We start from the raw sequence: 21,583 nt of genomic DNA on the forward strand, positions 1-21,583 counted from the left end.
GGGCTGCTACACTCAGTGAACAAAGAGACCAACACTGTATCTGAGCAAACTATGTAGATTAGAACAGGTTACTTATGTTCAGAGAAACAATAATATCCTGAGTTATACCTTGTCCTGGTACCCTTAGGTTTAGACAATAAATTACACGAATGTTACATGGTCACCCTAATAAAGATCCAAATGATCACATGACACACAGAAGCAACTGTCTAATTTGTCTCAAACATCCAACACATCAAATAGACTGAGCACTGAATTAGTAATTCTGCCACGCCTAGGAGGGCCGTTTATCTGAGGGCCAAATTCAAGGGTCCCTTATGGGTACGCTGAAGCTGCACTGCCCCATGGAGCTGACCCAGGGTCCCCCATTTATGAGCCCACCCCTGCCTAAGAACTCAGCTGAACAGCCTCCCCACGTGGCATGCCCTTAACATCGGGAACATCCTGTCACTGTCCCAGGAACACGTCACCCGTCTTTCTCTCTTAGTCAATGATGAAATGTTCAAAAAACCACAGGATACTCAGAGCTGGGTGTGGACTTTTGCCACTGTAGTTTCTGCAGATACATGTAAGTGGCAGGACAGTGATGACATGCTTGGGCATCTGTCCCCATGGAAGGCAAGAGTAGGGTAAGGAATTCAAAGCAAGGGATTACAACCCTCCTTGGTGCAACTGTCCTGGCTAACCAGGGTGGTAAATGTTTTCAAAACTTGCAATTTTGTTTAAAAGAGTTTGTGGTGAGTCCAGGGGATGGCCTTCTAGTTGCTGGCACAGAAGGACAGGGCCGTGGATGCTACTCCAGTGCTCGGGGAACTGTGACCCCCGGCCACTCTGCGCACGAACCTGAGGCACAGGAGAAAGTGGCTGCAAGCATCTGGGCACCAATGTGTCTATCAGAACCGTCCACTCTGGGCTCACAACCAATCCAGTTGAGTTTCGACCAGCGCGGCGACCTCGAGGCCAGAGACTGTGTTATGTTATCCCAGGTAGGAAAGCTCTTTCTGATTCTTTCCTATGGAACCGGTTGGAAAAGAAGGCAGAGAAAGAGGCAAACGCAGAGATGCACAGACAGAGGTGGAGCTGGAGAGTCAGGGAGTGCCTGTGCACGAGCATACTTGCCTGAGAGGGACCGGCCGCCTGAAGGACCTCCGCCCTCCAGCTGCCCTGCACTTGGTCCCTGGAGCCTGCCAAACTGACAGTGAGCCTGGGGTGAGAACGAATCTCTCATGACAGCTGTCAACTCTTCAAGGTCCCCCAACTTCAGCCCCTGATACCATGGGACCTCTGGGCCCCTCGGCAGGGCCCTGGCTCCTGCTGGTAGACCTGTGCGCGCGGAGGGAGGGAGCGTGCACACCAAGGGCATGGAGCCGCCACAGCCCAGAGTCCTCCCACGTCAAACCTGCTCAGGACCCTGAAGGGCAAGTTCACTCACAAACCAGGCTCCCTCTAGCTATAATGTTATTCACATTTAAAATAATCGTGTCTTCTTTTATAGATGGTGGCTTTTAAAATAAGTTTCAATCATTAGCATAAACACATATCAATGCAAAATTTAATGGAACCGTTTTTTTATGATTGTATCTACTTTTAGAGAGAGGGAAAGGGAAGGAGGGAGAGAAACATCGATCAGTTGCCTCTCACATGCCCCCAACTGGGGACCCGGCCTACAACCCAGGCATGTGCCCTGACCAGGGAATCACACTGAGACAACCAGCGACCTTTTGGTTCACAGGCCAGCACTCAGTTCACTGAGGCACACCCTCCAGAGCTAATGGGACATTTTTAAGTGGGAAAGTGTGATTCTGGGAAAGAACCACAGGGCAAGGCACTGGCCTGCATGAACTCACGGCCTGCGTGCTGCAGACTCGAGGGGGGCTCCCTCCCTGATCCTTGCCGGTCACTCTGGGAGGTGCCCACTGTTTACACATGAGGAGACTGAAGCTCAGGAAGATTAAGTCCCTTAACTGGGTTTGATGGGGGAGTCAACGGTGGGAAAATTTTAGTTTCAGGTAATAGTTAACAAGCCTAGTAGTTAATGCATATAAAAAGCTCTTGTTTCAGGGACTGCAGCTCGGCCCACACTGACTCTGGGAGATCACAAGCAGATGACCTTTGTGCTCCAGGAGACACCATAAGCACACAGGGTGGTATCCGAACCACTGTGTCCCAGGGACAGCAGTCCGCAGCCCAGGACACGGATAACGAAAATGACCAGTCAGCGGATGAAAGGGCGTTAGGGAAATTGCCAGACTGCTGCCTTTATCTGATTAACCTCTTTTCTGAGTCCCAAATCCCTTACCTACAGTTTTTACTCTTGAATTCCAGACCCTTTACCTACACTTTTGCCCCCTTATAAGAAAGGCTGGCCCGAAAGGGAAGGGAAGGCGGTCTGTCAGGGAACAAACCCACCATCTCAGACCACTGGCCCTCTGAACAAGGCGCCCATAAAGATTCGGTCCTTGTCTCTGCTTATCGGGACAGGCAGCACGAGTGCCAGCTTTTCCGGTTTCTGATTCACCCTGCTAGAGGCTAGCTCACCCCATTCCTGAGCCCCAGCTCCCAGCCACAGGCACACACGCATGCACACACACACACACACAGAGGCACGCATGCACACACACACGCATACACTTGCTGCCTTTGTGAGCATTTATTTCTAGTCTATTTCAGTCCAAAATCCATGGGGAGAGCTTAAATACCTACAATCCCACAGAATAAGTACAAACAGATAAGAAAAATTGGCAAAGGGAGAACAAATCAAAGGAAAAAAGATTACTCAATTCTGAGATTAAGCCACAAGAACTCAAGACATTGGTTGAGCTGTGAGAAGCCACAATTTGGTTCTGAGAAGTCCTCTTCAGCCTAAGAATTTGATGCTTCATTCCCAAAGGGGATGAGGAATCCCCTTTCTTGCCCCAATAGGAGAAGACAAACTAACACAGAGATCATTTCCATATCTTCATAACATGGAAAGAACTGATCCTTAGAACACAGCAAAGAGAAGTAATCGACACAGCAAACGTCACACGCGGCCACCCCATGCTCCCTGAGAGCCCTGAGGCCGCAATAATGATCTCGGACAATACCTCCCCGACCTGCTGAAAGTGACCGCATGAGGATGTTTGCTTTTCAGTCTTTTCACTGTTTGCCAGAAAGGAGCTGTGAAACAGGAAGACGAGAAGTGGTGACTGGAAGTGGTCCAGGACGGAACAAAGCCACCTCCTCTAGCCCACAGGGTCTAAAGCTCCCTCAGGGGCTACAGGTGCGGCTTTTACCCAGCAGGTCTGTCCGTCCGCGCCCTTTGTGTGCACACATGGGCAGTGCGCAGGGGTAGAAACAACCCTAACAACTTTGTCTAATTAGCCAAGGGAGACGGAGCCGTCCCTCTGCACGGCCCTACCCAAGCTCCAACGGAAAACGTATGTCTCTGTTGATAATTGCACCTGAGATTTCCAGGCCCATATTAACTCTCCAAACAAGACGGACGGCGCCCGTGAAAAACAATGTGGGGAAGAAGAAGAAAAGAAAACGCGTAATAAGGCAAGATTACAGTTTCTCATTAAGTTCCTCAAGTGAGCGACTCAGCTTCTGTGTTTACGACATTTGCCATTAAGCACAAACAATAAAAGAAAGTGCTTCACTCAGTTGAACCACAAACAGAATTGGTAAAGACCATGAGCCTGAGTAGGACCCACATTTCAATTACAAGTTTGCACTGCAATCCAATGAGAAAAGCTAATGAGAGATAAAATTCTCCTTGCAAATGACATAGAAATGCCCTCTGTTGTTAACAGTCTTTAAAAAATAACCCAACTAAGCAGTTAGCTACACTGTTAACTTCAATTCCACTACCCCCACAAGGAACTGGCTTTCCTGATCAAGGAGAAGGTGGGTTCTTTGGCAAAAAGCGTTCGTTTTCAAAAGCCCAGCAAAGGCACAACAGTGAGTCCAGACACCATGCCAGGCAGCTGCCACACTCAGTGGCCACACAGGCTAAAGACCAGTCTCGGCCCTGGCTGGCATAGCTCAGTGGATTGAGCGTGGGCTGCGAGCCAAAGCATAGCAGGTTCAGTTCCCAGTCAGGGCACATGCCTGGGTTGCAGGCCACGGCCCCCAGCAACTGCACATTGATGTTTCTCTCTGTCTCTCTTTCTCCCTCCCTTCCCTCTCTAAAAATAAATTTTAAAAATCGTTTAAAAAATTAAAATATAAAAAAGACCAGTCTCCCTGGAAGCCTGAAATCAAATTAGACCACCCACTGCTTTCCCAGAGTAACATTTTCTCCGTTCATAGTACTCATCTTGATTTCTACTTGTTCATTTATTTGTCTGTTCATTGTTTATCACTAACACCACACTACAAAGTCCAGGAGGGAAGGACCCACTCTCACCTTTTTACTGATGCCACCCCAGCACTAGGTCACCTCCTGGACAACAGCAGGTGTTCAATAAACACGTTTTGTATTGTTGTTCATTCAGTATTTGTTGAATGACTGAGTCAGTTAGGGTAATTAAGTAATCATGCATGTAATCAATGTAATCATTAATCATGAAGTCCCTACAGCACACTATCATAACAGTAACATTTTGCCAAAATGAAGAGAAAGGTATGGGGGAGCATGAACATTTCTATACAATTCTGAAAAGCAGCTGAGAACAAGGGTGGCCAATGAACCTTGGCTTAGATTAACTTTTCTCTTTAAAGGAAGACCTGGCTTCTCATTGGCTATTGGGAGTTAGTCTGGCTCTCTCAACTGCCATGGTGCTAAAACCCTGTTGCAATGACGTGGTTGGTCAGGTCCAGGAGGATGGCACTCTGGCCCTCTCACGCACCCTCATCTCTGCAGGCGGGGCAGCGGCTGTACCTCCCGTCAAGTCTAAGAAGCCACACTTACAGCAAAAGCCGCGCCAATACATTATGTATGTCTGGGCTCATTTCCAGACATCGGGAGTCCCTCTAACTAGAAGGCAAAGGTCACCATTGACATTCTGGTGACTGTACCCCAAGAATGGCTCTTTTACTAACAACCATGCTCTTGAACGCCACAGGCAGATGGCAATCACGGGCTCCTCAGCCTTAAGACATGCACCTGCTTGCACCAAGCAAACTCCACACATAGCAGAAATCCCATGGGCAACATTAGAGCTAAAAATTGGCACATGCACAGATCCAAAGTCTTAGTCATCCATGGCACTGACATACAAACATGCTGAATGTTCGGCTATATTTAATGACATTATGAAAAGTAAAAATTTTAATGGAAATTACCAATTTTCCATCTTGATGAATGAAAGTTGGTGTTCACTAATACTAGTGAATTTTTTTAAAAAGCAGAAAAGCAACTTATAAATCATATTTTCTATTTCCATAGTATTATATTTAAAAATGTATTCTAGCCCTGGCTGGTGTGGCTCGGTTGGCTGGAGCATCATCCTGCAGACGCAAAGGTCGAGGTTTGATTTCCAGTCGGGGCGCGTTTCCAGGTTGCAGTTCGATCCCCAGTCCGGGCGCATACGAGACAGCACCCACTCAATGTCTCTCTCTCACATCAATGTTCCTCTCTCCCCTCACCCCTCACTTCCTCCCTCCCTCCATTCCTGTCTCTCTAAAAGCAATGAAAAATGTCCTTGGGTGATAAACATTTTTAAACGTATTCTAATAAACTTAAAAACTTGAGCCAAAAGTAAAATTGTGCTAAGTATCTTTAAATTTTAGATATTTATTTTAAAAAGGTTAAGAGTTTAATGTACCATTTTGCATAAACTAAGACAATAAACTGGTTAAAGTCCCTCACTAAAGCTTTCTAATACTGTACACAACACACATGAAATGCTCTCTTCTCACTGCTTTTCTCTGAGACAAGCCTTTCTCTAGGACAAGTTGTTTTGAATTTACCCAGGAGGTCTTCAGAAGTTAAATTTAAAAGGTACACTAAGAAAATATATACTCATTCCTAAGAAGGTGAAATGACAGAAAGAGAGGTTTCCATTCCAGAGTCAATACCCCAACATGTACCCACTCGGGGGGCAGGAAAACAACCGTGGGAGGAGGTCCACACACTGTCCCTGCCCCAGCTCCCATGTGCTTTCCTCCCCACCCAAAGATGGACTGGGACGGCACGACGCTCATGGGCCACTGAGCCCCAGACCGCACGCAGGCCACGAGGCCGCCTGCAGACACGTGGTGACACCCCCTCTCCAGAATCTGGTGACTGCCGTGCATCTTGTGCACCATGGACCCTAAACTGTGCTGGTTTCCTGGGCATCTCTAGTCCTGACTTTCACGTTTTATTTTATTTCCCATCAAAGTTTGAGTCTTTTGAAACCCTGAGTGCATGCCTGGTTTTTGTTCTCGAACACCCTGGAGTACGTGTACCAGCTACAGGGGAGCTTAACGAGAAGAGGTCAACAGCTATTTCAAAGAAGTTTTATTAACAACAGCAACAGCAACAAAGCCCCGAAGTTTTATTTGGTACCCAATGTAACTACTGAAGTGCTATGTCCGCTTTAACGGATCCTGCAGTTGTTTTAGGAAACACAAGTATCAGTTTGTATTTTAGGAACATACAAAAATGCTTCCTCTGAAGAGTAAATGAATATTCAAGTGACAAGAATTTCACCCTAGGGAAGGTTTCCAGGAGGGAGTTACCCTTACCGTGTGAAAAAAAAAGGTTAGTATTACCACTAGCTGGATGCTAGACATCTTGTTTCAGGTAGATGTGGCCAGGCCAAGCCACGACCACTGAGAGCAAGAGGAAGTTCTCAACTGTCTCCTTTTGTCAAAAACGACTTCGAACAAACTTCAGCTCTGTTGATGGGGCATGGAGGAAGGGTGAGGCCAGAAGCTCACAGGTAGCAGCTTGGGAGGGTCCCAGCGACTCGTGGGGAGATCTGTCAACACACCTGCTCCAGACTCTCAAGATCACCAGAGACACAGCTGGATCAACAGGGTCCAGTTTCCTCAATGACCTGCAAATCAGACCCGTGCACCTGGCACCCGGGAACACGATTATTTTGTTTCCTAGCCTGTTTCATCACGCTCACCTACACACTGGGCAGCGTGCGGTTTTACAAAAGGGGTCAGGAGGCTCTGAGATAGGTCATGTTGCCACCAGCTCACTGCAAGGGCTTGGGCCTCCGTTTCTTCATCTAAAAACTGAGGTGACAGTGAAGCTGCAGCAAAGTCCCTACCTTCTGTTTCATCACACAGATGCTGTCTTTTGAAAGGGTTTCGCTGCTAACAGAACAAATAACCTGGTTTACTAGGTCAGGACCGGTGTAACCTGATCATAGAAATAAGTATCTTCCATCAGCTGCTGGAAATACGGAAAAACAGGTTAGTACAATACCTTCAAAACACTGTGGAGCTCGGGGTCCCAGATGATTTCAATATGTTCATTCTATGATTCTTTTTCTGAAGTCTGCTACTCTGGATGCACATTTCCTTCCGTGCTACACGGACCAGCAAAACATGAGGCGAAGTGCCAGGGTGCTATTGGAAGCTGACCGGCAGAGAGTGGCACCTATGTGGCCTTAAGCTGCCAACCAAACCTAAAACGTAAGTAACAGCCACACTCTTTCAATTCAATACATCTTGGTCACACCCTGGTCTGTGACAAGTTAGGATATGTGTCGTGAGCACATGCACACAAGGTCAAGGCATGAATTCTCTCCACCTTTCGGTTCATTTAGCATTTAGGTGCAGCCTATTCTAGGATGACACGTGTTCCTACAGCGCCAGGCCTGACACCCACCCCCCAGAGCATGACTCGGCAAAGCTCACAGCACCCAGCCAGGGCAGCCTCCCTGCACAACTCCAGGGGGCGCCACTCAGGATGTGCTCTGTGTGAGTACCCCTTGGAGGCACACAGAGGCCCTGTGTTCAAGTCCACAGTCCTACGATGGACCACAAATGTCATATGCAGCGTTTATATGGTAAACATTGAGTCCTGAAAGTATAAAAGCCACAAAGAAATGCTTTCAGCTTGCCCTGAAGCGCTGAAGCACCAGCAATAACTAACACAGAAATCTGGCCAATTCTCAGCTTACCCAAGTACCAACAATCAAATCAATAACTGGGCCAGCTACCGATCATCTACAAGAGATCGGGAAGGCCCTGAAAAGGTGTCCCAATGCTCAAAGGCAACCCTGGAGCGAGAGAGGAGACAGGGAGGACAGTGCCTCAAAATTTTAGGGGAAAATTATTTCCAACCCAGAATTCTAAACCCAACCGAACTAGCTAGCAATCAGCTGGAAGGGTGGGATAAAGACATTTTCCGCACACGAGTTCTCAAAACATGCATTTCCTCTGTACTTTCACAGAGCTGAAGCATGCACTCTGCCAGAGGAGCTCACCGAGGAAGAGTCCAGGAAGAGTCCAAAAAGAAAGCCTTTGAAGAGTCCAGTAAGAAAACAAACAGAAATGAGAAACTCAGAACAAGCATTAAAAAAACCCTTAAACTGTCATAAATACTCTAAAGGAGAAGGAAAGGGAGCCACCCTCTGGAGGCTGCGGACTTCCCCGACCCTGGTTCAGCAAAGCTCAGGAATGCGGGCGCGCACACAGGCCAGGAGGGGTGGGAGGGCGGATGCGGGAGTCCTGAGCGAGCAGCAGGCCCAGGGCGCATCACTCCGGACCAGGACAGGAAGGTGAAGACCCCTAGAGGGATGGCTGCAAGGACAGGGCGAAAAAGAGAAACTCAAGTGTCAGCCGGATAGGTTTGGCTTATATCGAAAGTTGTTTTCCAGAAATGGTAGAGTTAAAAAGATCAAATAGAAAAAAATGCTAACAGTAACAGCAAAATAAAGTTGTACATGCAAGGCACTGTAAACATGGCATTCTCTTTATTGCTCATGCATAAGCAATGCTTACATGGTCACAACGATTAACCCCCAAACTGTGACCTCAGCAGAGCAGACGGAGGAGGAGCAGGGTGTATGTGAACTGGTGTGGGAGGGAAAAAAGTGTCTGAGAAGGCTCAATCAAGAAATGGCATTTTAAAAAAATGCTACTACATACAGTGACACATTTGACTAGACTTATTGTCGTCACTATTTTGCAATGTACGTACATAAATATCAAAGCATTACATTGCATACTTAATATGATGTTACATGTCAATTACACCTCAAAAATGTTTAAAATCTTAAATGTAAAAAACATGGCATTTTAAGGATATTATTTAGAAAAGCCTAAATAGAGCTAAAAGCAGAAAATTTACAATAATTGCTCTGAGAAACAGCACTAGGGAGTGGAAAGAGGCGGGACAAGAGATTGCTGTGTTTTTATTAAAAGCCTGGTGGGAGTAATTAATCTGAGAGAGAGAGAGAGGGAAGGAGGGAGAGAGCATGGATGTGTAGAGAAAGAGGGACTGATTTTCACATGCAGCACTCTTCACCTCATTCATCACATATTCTGTCCCTGTAGCTTTAATTTTTTTCTTAAGTGGTATTCAACAGACTTTTACTAAGTTTCTAAGAGTTAGAAACAAAAACCAACAGAAAATTAAAACGCCTTCAAATTGTACCACATGCCATGCAAGATACAAGCAGATCTAAAAAAGCTGAAACTAACAGGCAAGACCCAGAGAGGGTGGCAGGGACAGCCCACTGAAGTGACTAGGAGACTGATGACAGTGAAGGGGCTGTGGAAGAGGTGGTGGGGACAGGCAGAGCCTCAGAGGCGAAAGAGCAGGCCAGGGCCAGAAGAGCTGCACACACAGCAGGGAGTCTTTGCAGATGCGCCAGAAGAGGAGCAAGACTGGTCTGAGCCCTCCTGACATTCCCGCCCCCCACCCTTAATCCCCCATCACCGCCAACATCAATGCCAGCCCAGCAGCCCTGCTCCCCACCCCCAGGGTAGGCAGAAATGCTCCTTAAAGACAAGCTGTCCTCCCCCAACGCTAAAAGCACCCAGGCCCACACCCCAGAGTACACATATTTTAGGGACTACTCTACTCCACCACACGGGACAGCCCCCTGAGAGGATGCAGGAGTCCACAGGATCTTTCACCTGGAGAGAAACAGCTGTCCTCCAGCCAAAAGGGCAAGCACGAAAGGGAACTGAAATATGATAAAGCCAGACCACTTGACAGCTGAGAGAGATGCATCCTGGGGTTTGGTAATTAATACTGAAAAATGGACCACAGCGGTGGTGGAGTGGAGCTGTGGTTGGTGACAGAATTTTACTTGGAAAACTAAGTTTCTTTCCCGAAAGCAGGTGAGAGACAACCAGCTATATGGGAGGCAGCGGATGTTTTAACTGAGAAGTAGATTCACTCTGTCCTGTAGGAGACACAGGGGATAAACCATATAACTTCACACTCATTTTATGCCTTAACCTCCCCTTTGCAGGAGGGACCAGCAGATGGGGGAAGGACGTACAGAAGCCTGGTTGGAATGCCAGCTCTGCCACATACTGCCACCTTGGGGCATGTGACTTAAATGCCCTGAACCTCAACATCCCCCTCTACAAAATGGGCAATGACCCCTGCTAGGCTGTGTGAGAATTAAACAAGACCTTGCTGGGCCAAGTGCCCCAAAGCAAGACCCCAATCAATGGCCATCGTTAAAGTCAATGATCACTGCAGGTATCACCAAGTGAAAGCATGAAAGGTCACAGAAAGTGTGTCCCACAATTTGTCAAAAGAACACCAGCTTGTTATAAGAGTAGCCAATTAGGTTTATCCAGAAACCCAGGCGGGCCTGTGTGGCCACAACTTGAGTGAGCGCTTGGCATCATCTGAGTTTATCTTTTCGATGAAAGGCTCACGCGGTGTCTGGGCAGAGATGGGATGCCAGCTGGCCCGTGGCGGCTCCAGCCCCTTCTCCCAGGTCTACAGTTCCATCTGGAGCATGCAAGTGGCCACACCTTGCCCAGCGTGCTGTCACGTGGGTAGTGCTACCTTCAGCCACAAGAGAAAAACATTTCCTTCCCAAATAAGCTGAAATGAGCAGAGGACAAAGCACTGTAAAAAATCTTTCTGAACAATCTCTGAAAACACTTAAGAGTTTCATTCTTCTAAAAGCATGTTGTAAAGAGATGTGGATACCATTGATATTTTTGAGCTTGTTTCTTTAGCAAATGGGAAATGTCCTGTGTAATATTTACTGCTAATGTAACACAGCATAGGGGTGACCACAACACTAAATTTAGCACTATTCCATGAAAAAAAAATTCATTTTGAAAAAAACGGTCTATGGGGACAAAGATGAAAATACAGGAACCTGATAAAATTGTATTCACTGTAGAAATGGCCACAGTGAAGTAAATAAAGCCAGGAAAACAATGTCATCTGGTGTTTCCCCGCAATTATTTGTGATTTCCTGCTATCCTTCCCCTTGAAAGACAGAGCCAGCCTCCTCCTCTCTCAACCTCCTCAATCTCAGCCCAACCTCCTCCTTCAGAGAAAGGAGTCGCCATTGGCCCAGGACTCCTGGCCACGCCCACTACAGGCTGGTGGAGGGAGGGGGGATGGGGATTGGGTATTCCTCTGCAGTGTCGTGTCTGGGTCCTGAGGTATTGGAGAAAGAAGTGTCCTTCCAAGCCTAGCCCTCTCTGTCCTCCTGCCTCCCCTATGGCATTACCTCCATCCCCACAAGTCCCAGTGTCCTTCAGAGCACCACCTGGGTGTCTCCAGGCATCTGAAGAGCGGGTGGAGAGTGGCATGGGTAGGGGGTGGTTAGACTCTGCAGGAGTGCAATAGAAACACAGCTAGAATGCTACTTCTGACATTCAAAACAGGGTATCTCCATAGGCCCGAAAGCCAGGGCTTAGAGAAAGCAGATTTCCTAAACTGCTTGAACTCAAGTTTGCCAAGTCAGGGGCTGGCCTGAAGACCAAACCCCAGGGGGCCTTAAGTGGGGAGAGGTTGCAGAGTAGAGAGTCCTGTCCTCCAGGGAATGGAACATCTGGTACGATTGGGAAGGCCGTGCCCCTGCCCACACTGCCCTCACGAAGGCCAAGAGGGGGCCCTTGCCAATCGAATGCTAGCTGGTGACATCAGTTGCCACCTCACTGGGCTTCTCCGGGACATCTCTCTCTCGGACTCACCATGCTCTAAGTCTCCTGAGAAAGGTGCTCTTTGAGGTCACCTGCCGTGGTAATGTCACTTTCCTCAACACCTCTCCCAGGCTCTCTCTCCTATTACCCAACAGATGCTCCCTAGGAAATTTCACAACCCCCCCAAGTCTGCACCCCCAACAGACAACAGATCCAAATCCATACTCCCACCCAGCCTGCCCCGAGCATCAGCCCATGTGCTGGCCCTGTGGGGACTTGTTAGATAACTTCACTTGATGGCCATGGGCACATAAAATCCACACCCTTAAAACTGGGCTTGTCACCCTCCTCTCCCACCACCCCAACATGCTGTAGCCTCCTCTTAGCTCATTCCAGCCACTGCTCATTCCCTCTCCTGTCTCCCTTCTCCCACCACAAATCCGTTCAGTCCTCCTGATTTTACCTCCAGAGCCCCTTCTGAGTCTACTTCCCCTTCCCCATGCCCACTGCCTCTCCTCTCTGGTCTCCAGCCCCGGTGGTCTCACTCCCCTATTTCACTCAGAGGCCAGCAGAAAGCCAACACCGAGAGTCCAGCACCAAACACACCAGCAAAATAGTACCTCCTTGTTGCTCCTGGCCCGTGCATGCTTCAGTTATCTCCGTGGCATCCAAATTCTCCTAGCATTGTCTTTTCCCACAATTTCCACCACAAGAATATAAGTCCCGAGAGAAAAGGGGATCTTACAATGATCTACATCGCTAGCATTAGAACAGTGTCAGCATGTCGCAGACGATAAGTAATTGTTGAATTTTTTAATGGAGGTCTGGAAAGGGAGTGATAGCCACGTACTGGGCGGTACAAATGCAAAAATATTTCTATCACTGCAAATTTGTGACTGAACAGTATAGGTCGAAGTCATCTGTGGTAACGAAATTAACTTCCATTGGCCTCATTTTCTTACATACAAAGGGAACAATACCTGCATCACCAGGTTGCTGTTAGATTTAATTGAGGTGCTAAATGTGAACATCCTTAGTAACTGCAGTTTGACAAACTGGGTCTGTGTATACACAGCTACAAAGTGTTATACACAAGACTAGTTTGATGAGAGTCTAACACTTGTCAATAACGGCAGCTGTGAGAGGGAGTGGCGTTACTAGCAATTGGAATAAAGAAATTCTATGTCAGGCTGCATGACTAGGATGCTGTCCAGGAGAAGGTGGGGAAGCACACGGGTCAGGCCATCTCAGGAATGCTGCCTACAAGGAGGAGTATGTCCAGAAGAGTCTGGAAAAGAGTGAATGGAAGGAGCCCGGGATCTTTCAACTGGGAAGAAGACTCAGCAGGAGCAAACAGAATGAACCTTGAAACAAACAAAGGACTTGCTGGGAAGGGGACCTGGACCAGCAGCTGCTGCCAACATCATCAAGAGATGGGCTTACCTCGGTGTAAGGAAACTATCTGCTACCTAGCCTTGTCCAACAGTGGAAACACTGCCTCATGGAGAAGACAGCTCAGAACCCCAGGAGGTGCTTAAACACAGTCAGTCCTTTTCAAGCGGGAGTATTGGGTCACCTGGGGTGTTGGAGAAAACCCCCACGTCCAGGGATTCTGGTCCTGTAGATGCCACAGGGAGCCCAGTATCTACGTCTTTAACAGCCCAGGCAATGCCCGTGAGCTGACAGTGAGAGAGTGCGCTCTCTGAGGGCGCTGCCCGAACACAAGCCTGATCACAGGAGCCATCAGCAATGGTCTAGAGGGGCTCTTGACACCAAGTGAGACTTGAACCCTGCAACCTTCCAAACCAACTCCAGAGAACAGCACCCAAGGACTCCCGGTGGGTCCTGCACCTTCTGGATCGCACAGGGGCCCAGCCTGAGACACCACAAAGGTCACAGTACCGGAGGTCTCCTGCCCTTGTGCGGTCACCTCCGGCACAGCACTGGATTGCAGTTTCACTGTTCACACGAGTGGAGGGGAATATCATGCAATGCCAGGTACTCCAAGGAAAAGCCCCAAGCACGGGCTTTTCTGTATGCCAGGGCCTCCAGCTGTGGGTCCCACATGACCTCACTTCGGGCACTTTCTAGGCTGCAGAGACATGAGCCCCACGAGGGAGGCTGCACTGGAAGGCACCCAATTTCAGTGCTGTGACCAGCCAGGAGACGGAGAATAGGGGCATTTTGCTCCATCCTTTGCCTGTCCAGGGCAGCCGTCATGTGGCCACACAAAACATGAGTCAGAGCCTGCCACTCCTCTCACCAAAAACAGACATTCTGCCTAAAGATTTCTGCCTGAAGTTTTTCAATAACTTTATTCATGATAGCCAACCCTGAGAACAACCCAAATGAACATCAGCTAGCAAATGGCATCAACAAATCGTGGCACATCCCTGAAGTGGCAACCTGGTCAACAATAAGGAGGAACAAATTAACTAGTATACGCGACGGGGTGAACCTCCAAACTTAACGCCGAGTGAACAAAGCCAGACACAGACGACATCGTAGTATGTGGTATCGTGTACACAGAATTTTAGGGAAGATAAATAGAATCTGTAGTGATGGGAAGCAGATGAGTCCCCAGGGGCAAGTGCAGACAGAAAAGGGACTCAGAGAAACCTGTCGGAGTGATGAAATGCACGGTCTAGCTCCTGACCGCCTTTGTTGTTATGTAGGTGTGACATCTGACTGGACGCTCGAGAGAGTGTGTGCTTTATTGACAGTACACAGCGAAAAGTGAATTCTTTAAAAACAAAACCAAATGGGCATTTTCTGTTTTGCTGGGTTCATTCTACATATATTTTTTAAGATTTTACTTATTTATTTTTAGAGAGAGGGGAAGGAAGGGAGAAAGAGAGGAAGAGAAGCATTAATCAGTTACCTCTCGTATGCTCGCTGACCATGGACCAAACCCACAACACAGGCCCACGCCCTGACCAGGAATTGAACCGGGGACCTTCCGGCTTGCATGACGACGCCCAAACAACTGAGCCACATCGGTCAGGGGTGGCTTCATTCTGTTTCATGTTGTGTTTGCCAATCGGTGTCACTGGTTGCCTCTGGAACGAAACTGGGTGCCCAGGGACAAGCGTGGGAAAGAGATCTTTAAAACTGTTTACTCTTCTGTACTGTTAAACTTTTGAACTGTGAGGCCATGTTAGTTAGTTTTTAAAAATAAATAACATTTAGAATGAAGAGAAAGAATTTTTAAAACATGTCCCTCGTTGGTGAAAAAAAAAAAAGGTTGTTGAGTATAACCCAGTCTAGTTCAAGTGCTGGAAACCCTGTTCATGAGGCAAACACTGTGCGTGGTCTGTGTCTTATCGAACTCCTTTGGGCTCTGAATGAAGACTATTTTTTAGCATTACTTAGTATTTTAGTATTTTCCTTCAGATATATAGGTAACAGAAGAATGCACACATACACAGTTTTCAAATAATTCTAACATGAACACCATGTAACTGCTACCCAAGTCAGAAAAAACGATGCCGCCTGCACCCAGGGGTCCCTCTGCGGTCACACGTTTTCCCTCCTCCCAAGGACACCCACTTCCTCGATTTCGGGGACAAGAATGTTTTGCCTTATCTCTTATGTGTATTTACCGAACCAGTACTGTTTACTCTGCGCATTTTGAAATTTTAAAAAAATACAGAATCATTCTGCACGTATTACTATGTGCTTTTCCTGTCCAAAATTACATTGGTAAAATGCATCCATGTCATTGCCTATCACTGTGGTTTATTTTCATTGTTATACAGTATTTTATGGTAGGAATGGATGGAGCACAATTTAGTTATCCATTAAAACATTATGGGCACAGTAAGGAGGCATTTTTTGTTCCCATTGCCTAAAGAAAAAAACAAGTCCATACACATAATATGACATTCGAGGCTCCCACTGTCCCCACATGTGTTTCCAAAGCACGTAGCTGGTCTCATCTTCCCTACTTCTCCCCACCAATCCACGTGCCATTACATCAGTTCAGCGTACTGATGAAATACCAGGTACAATTCCTTAGGGCTGGAAGGCTGTTGACCATGGACTAGATCTTCCCAAAACACGCCTGCTCGTCAAGATCTGGTCCAAGCACGGTCTCCTTATGAAGACCCCACGATCTCTTCCACCCACAAGGCCAGCACTCCCCTGAAACTGGATGAAAATGAGCTATCCTTTTTTGACTCTTCCACCACACCTGCTTCTTGAGGCCTTGAGTTACACCCATTCATTCCAGCCGTGTCTCAAGATCGGTTTTTGTCGTGTGCAGCACTAAAATATTGCAAATAATGGACAAGTAATACATGTCAGAGCTTTTGAACTCAAAACCAAAATCCTGAAAGCTACTGCTGGTACCAGGCACTAAATCATTCAAAAATATATGTTTGAAAAGTTAATTTCTGCACACATGAACTAACACCAATTAAAGTAAAAATACCATCACTATTGCTTAAGACAAGATTTGGGTCCCTCAGATTTCTAACACTGATCTTGTTTTTCTCATAAAAAATACAGAGCTTTAGAGTTACTGAGACACAATGTTAGAACATCATCATTTAAGGTCACTTAATAAGAAGTACACTATGTAAAGAAAATGATGTCCTCAAAAAGTGTTTAACCCCAAAACAACAAAGGGGGAAAAATCCAAAATTTTAATGAAATTAATGAGTGAGTCAGAAATTCCATTTAACAAATAATTCAGAATTTAAAATGCAGTGCTATTATTTTTCTGTCAAAGAAAATACGTGCATGGAACGTAGACACTGCAAATAGGAGAAGAAAGAAAAACAGATAAACAGAAAGAAATAAATGGATTAAAGGCCTGGTTATTGTTTGCCTCTCCATAGAACTCACTAAAAAAATAGAAGACATCACTCTTGAATAATACCAAATATGCCTTCAATTATTTTATGTCAAAGTCATTCTTTTCAATATAGATTAAGAATACATCACAGAATAAGAGTTTGCAACTCATATTACAGAAATTAGGCAAAGATTCTTAATATAAAAAGAGTTCCTACAAATCGATGGGGAAAAAAAGCCCAATGGCTCAACTAGAAATATGGATAAAGGTTATTAATAAACAGATAATGCAAAGAAAAGATAATTTTAATGGTCCTTGAACATAGGAATCTCAGAGATTCCTATGAATCTCAGAGAAATCACGCCCAATCTCAGAGAAATACAGATTAAAACCATAATGGGATACCCTTTTCACCTATCTGATTTACAAGATCAAAAAGTTTGATAAAATGCTGCTGGCCAGGATGGAGAGAAACAAGCAGTCACACACATGGCTTGCTGGAGTTTAAACTGGTAGAACTCCAAGGAAGTCACGTGCTAGCCATCAAAGGTACAAGTGCACATCCCCCCTGACCAGACAATTCCACTTCCGGGATTTCATCCTACAGACGTGCTTGTATGCCCAAAGCCATTAGCTAGAACACTGAGATAGCAAGTTTGGAAACAACCTTAGTCCGTCCTCCGTCACAGGTTAAGTAATTTGTGACATCCTTCCAATGGAATTCTATGCAGCTGACAAAGAACAAGGAAGTGATCGCTGAGATACACTAAGAGGAGGAAGAGCACAGGCAGCATTCTACAGTTTGGGTGGAATATTGTGCATTTCCTAAACTGGAAAGAGACAAGGGACCAGTAGCATTGGCTGCCTCTGGGAGGAAACTGGGTAGCCAGACACAGACACGGGAAGGAGATTTTCAAAACGGTACCCTTCTGTACCTTTAAACTTTTGAACTGTGGGCCTATTAGCTATTTGTTTAATAAACAAAAATTTAAAATAAGAAAGAGAATTTTAAAAATATGCCCCACATTGGTAAAATGAGTCTCAGCCCTCAGATGATTGAACTGCTGCCCCATCCAGCATAACACAACAAACCCTCCTGATTTGAGTGCTCACATAATTTCCCAAAAGGCAAGAGAAATTTGGAATAAACTCTAGAGACGCAGATAGCTAAGTGACCCAAAGTGAAAGTAATTCACATTCAGGGGCCCTGGTAAGATAAGATACAGCCAGTTTTTAGAGAAAACCAGGACTAGCATAGATCTGCGGGGGAGGGGGGACGCACCTCTTTGAGTTGCTCAATTAACCTAGACAATGGCAGGCTGTGTACGTCTCGTGCATTTATTTCCTAACTTTAAGGTTAAGAAATCTGTGTCCTATAACAAGGTCTCTATTGCCGAAGCTCTTCTCACTCTGCACCATGTGGGTCATGCTTGCTACGAGGGCAGGGCTGCAAACAAAGAAGACTTTTCTCAGCCCTCCCTCAGACTGGTAGCAGATGACAGGGCTGTCCTTCAAGGAAGGAGCAGGACACTTCCCCTGTCCTTACTGGTGAAGGGCTCTATAAGGAGAGACAAACCTGTTGATTGGGAGCTTGTTGTAACCATTCCTATGTATTCTCTCTGTGCTTCACCTAAAAATACGACTGTTTTCCTCACTGTGCACACTTGGGCGGGGGTGAGGTACATAATCCACCTGGTTGCCTCCTGTTTTCTCATCAGGGAGTAAAGACAGTAAACCCAACCCTCCAGGGAACGGAAAAACAAATCATTCAGTGCCCATCTCAGGTAGCTGATGAGGGCGGCGCAGTCTTGAGCGTGTACCCAAGCTGGTCCTGATATGCCTGCTGGGGGGTGCAAGAACGAGTACAAGTTCAAGCACGATTGCTTGGACATGCTTTGGGGGAGCAGGTCAAAGCCTGCGAGTTTTAGAAAGCAAAAGCCCAAGTTTCTGAGCACGCTGGGCACATCTGTAGGTACAGGTGCAGGCGGGTCAGCCGATCACCTCGCCTGCTGAACACACGCAAGGAGGATGACAACTGTTTACAGGAAAGTGCGGCTGGAGGAAAGTTGAAATGGGTGTCTGCCTGTTCAGAAAGGTGACCAAGAAAGTGGGGCAGGGCTGACACTTCTTACTTCGCAGCGTCCAGCGCGCACTCTCCCCTCGCTGGACGCCCCAAGGTCACCTGTCCTCCTAGACGTCCCCCCACCACACACACACACCCGCCCTGGCCCGAGATCTCACCAGAACAGCAGGTTAGCCCCGACGAAGCCGAGCAAGGTGCGCAGCGGCCTCTTCCAGCTCAGAAGCTCCTGGGCGCGGCAGCCCAGCCACAGCACCGGCTCCCCGAGCAGCCAGGTCACCGTGGCGGCCTCTTCCACCTGCGGCCCCGCAGCCACAGCCGCCTCCTCTTCCTCCGGCGCTGCCTCCCCCTGCTCCTCCCCCGGAGCCCTCGGCGGCTGCTCCTGCTCCGCGGCAGCCGGAGCCGGGCATCCTTCCTTGGCGTGCTCCAGGGGCGCCAGACTCGCCATCTTCAGCGGCGTTTCCAGGCGAGGACGGGCACGCGCGCGGGCGCGCCTGGGTGTCGGCGCCGTGAGGGCGGCGGGTCCCCGCGCGGGTCGCGCACCGCGGGGCGCCGGCGCTGGGTGCCTTGTGACGTCAGCCTGGCCGCGGCAGGGGCGCCTCCCGGGGGAAGTGGGTGCGGCCAAGTTAGCACAGGGGCGGGGCGGCAGGCGCCGAGGGGCTGGGCGGCCTCCCCCGCGCCTTGGGAGCTAGCTGGGCGGGGGCCCGGGGGCCAAGGGAGCGTGACCCCTTTTCCCTTCCAGCTGTGGAAAGGGCGAAGGACAGGACCGCTGCGGGGTTACTTATCTAAAAGGCAGTCAGGGCTACGGGCAGAATAAATTGGACATTGTCCCTTTGTCAAGCCGGGGCCATCACAGCCCTGGAGGGTTTACGGAGCGTCCCTTCCCTTGACGGCGGATTTCAGCTCCAGCTTCGCACTGGCCCAGTACGCTTTGCAGGGATAGCCTGCCCAACCACAGCCAGAAGTCTGTAGGACTCAGAAAAACATGACGATATAAATGTTGGATTGAGAAAGGAAGAAAAAAAAAAACCACGCGGGTCAACTAAAGAGCATCTTGCCTTCCTCTCTTTTTACATTTGAGGAAACACCAGACCACAGCGATTGGGACGGAGGGGTGTGGGGAGCGCATCCCCTCTCCGGCTGTGAGCAAAGTCATCTGTCTCCAAAATGCACGTAGGTGTGGGAGGGGGGTTCACGTGAGAGGTACAGGTGAGCGGGGAGCTCCGAAACCGGAACCCCTGCGGAGACTGAATGCTTTGCGTGTATCAAACGAGCTTTGGCAAGCCTTGACTGCGCTTACTTCCGTGTCACTCTGGTCTTTGTGTCTCAGCACGCATGGGGACAGGGGAAAGGCGGCCCAGAGGGGCTGACAGGAAATCCTGAAACCTCCCAAAGCAGGCCTTACACTGGCCCTGGTGCTTCTCGGTGAGTGTGGGGGGAGAGAAGAAGGGTAATTGTTTATGTTCACTTTTCACTATTTGCATTTCTTAAATGTTGTATCCTCTAATCCCCTTCTGTTCCTGCTTTTGTCTGGAATAAAATCCTCTTCCCGCCATCCTAAATCCTGCGATGAATCAGGGCATCTTACATCTTCTTGGAGGCTACTGCTAGCGACCAGCCTGCTTCCACACGCTGGATGGGGCTCATCTCCAGAACAGTTAAAGCTGTTGTCTGGGGAGCCGCTGGAGAAAGTTCTGTAATGCTTATCTGGGTCATCATTGTATACGTTTATCCGTCTGTGCATACATATGTAAAACTTCATTGACCTGTGCATTGCAAATGTGTGTGCACTTTGCTGTATGTATGTAATACTGTAGGGAGTATATTCCTCAAGTTCACGCTGAGGTTTATTGAATACCTACTATGTCCCCAGCGCATTGCTAAGCTCTGTGAATATGGCTTCCACCCACCAGAAGCTCACAGTCCAAGGAAGGGCCAATAATCATTGTGAAAACAGCAGATAGAAATAATTGCTCAGCTAAGGGTCCTTACTTCAATTATTCATCCAAAATTAAGGAAGGAAAGGAGGAATCAGGATTCAGGAGGCTCTTTGGAATAGATGTTATCTGCCCTGAATTCATGTAAGGAGGAGGAAAGTAAAACAGCAGTCGAGGGGAGAGGGCAGTAATCTCCACTGGGACATCAACACAACAGGGATGGTGGGAAGGCGCACATCTTCCGTATGTTCGCAGCAGACCATCAAGGCCTTGAATGACCCACTATTGGCAGCAAGTTTGGGTTTTAAGGTAAAGACAGTGCAGGTTCTCTGTGGGTTCTGTCTTGCCTTGGAAGAGAATCCCTCTGATGACCCAAAACAAAGTGGCCAGGGAGACAACGAGCAAGGTACGTAGAAACCATTCACATTTCTGTTTTCATCTTGAGCAAAAGAAAAATGATCTTTTCCTAGGTGTTGGTCCCTCCCCTTGGTCCTGGTGGAGGAGTTTTAAAAGATAAGTGATGCATTATTGTGTACTCTGGCCTTTATTGAACACTGGACACAGCCGGGGTAGGGGGCAATATTCTACAACGAGTCAGCGGACTCTGCAGCTGGAGGGGAGAATGCAGGGCGGCGAGGAGGCAGCGCACACCCCCACTGTCCGAACCGCTGTGGAGGGGCTTCCAGAAGCATGTTTGTGAGGTTCTTCACATTCCTCCCCCTCCCCCGAGTTATAATTATTGTCAGAATATGCTGAAATAGTAAAAGC

General features: G+C 47.8%; 1 protein-coding gene across 1 annotated transcript in view; it reads right to left on the reverse strand.

Moving 5' to 3' along the window:
- RETREG1 (reticulophagy regulator 1) overlaps positions 1-19,455 on the reverse strand; it is a 115,511-nt gene extending 96,056 nt beyond the window's left edge. The window contains exon 1 of the mRNA XM_045847854.1: positions 19,040-19,455. Coding sequence (XP_045703810.1) covers positions 19,040-19,326 — 287 coding nt within the window. The 5' untranslated portion in view covers positions 19,327-19,455. The remainder of the gene's footprint in view (positions 1-19,039) is intronic.
- Positions 19,456-21,583: the final 2,128 nt, after the last annotated feature.

This window comes from Phyllostomus hastatus, unplaced genomic scaffold (genome assembly GCF_019186645.2).
Source record: "Phyllostomus hastatus isolate PE091 unplaced genomic scaffold, TTU_PhHast_1.1 phas_contig_58, whole genome shotgun sequence".
Lineage (NCBI taxonomy): Eukaryota > Metazoa > Chordata > Mammalia > Chiroptera > Phyllostomidae > Phyllostomus > Phyllostomus hastatus.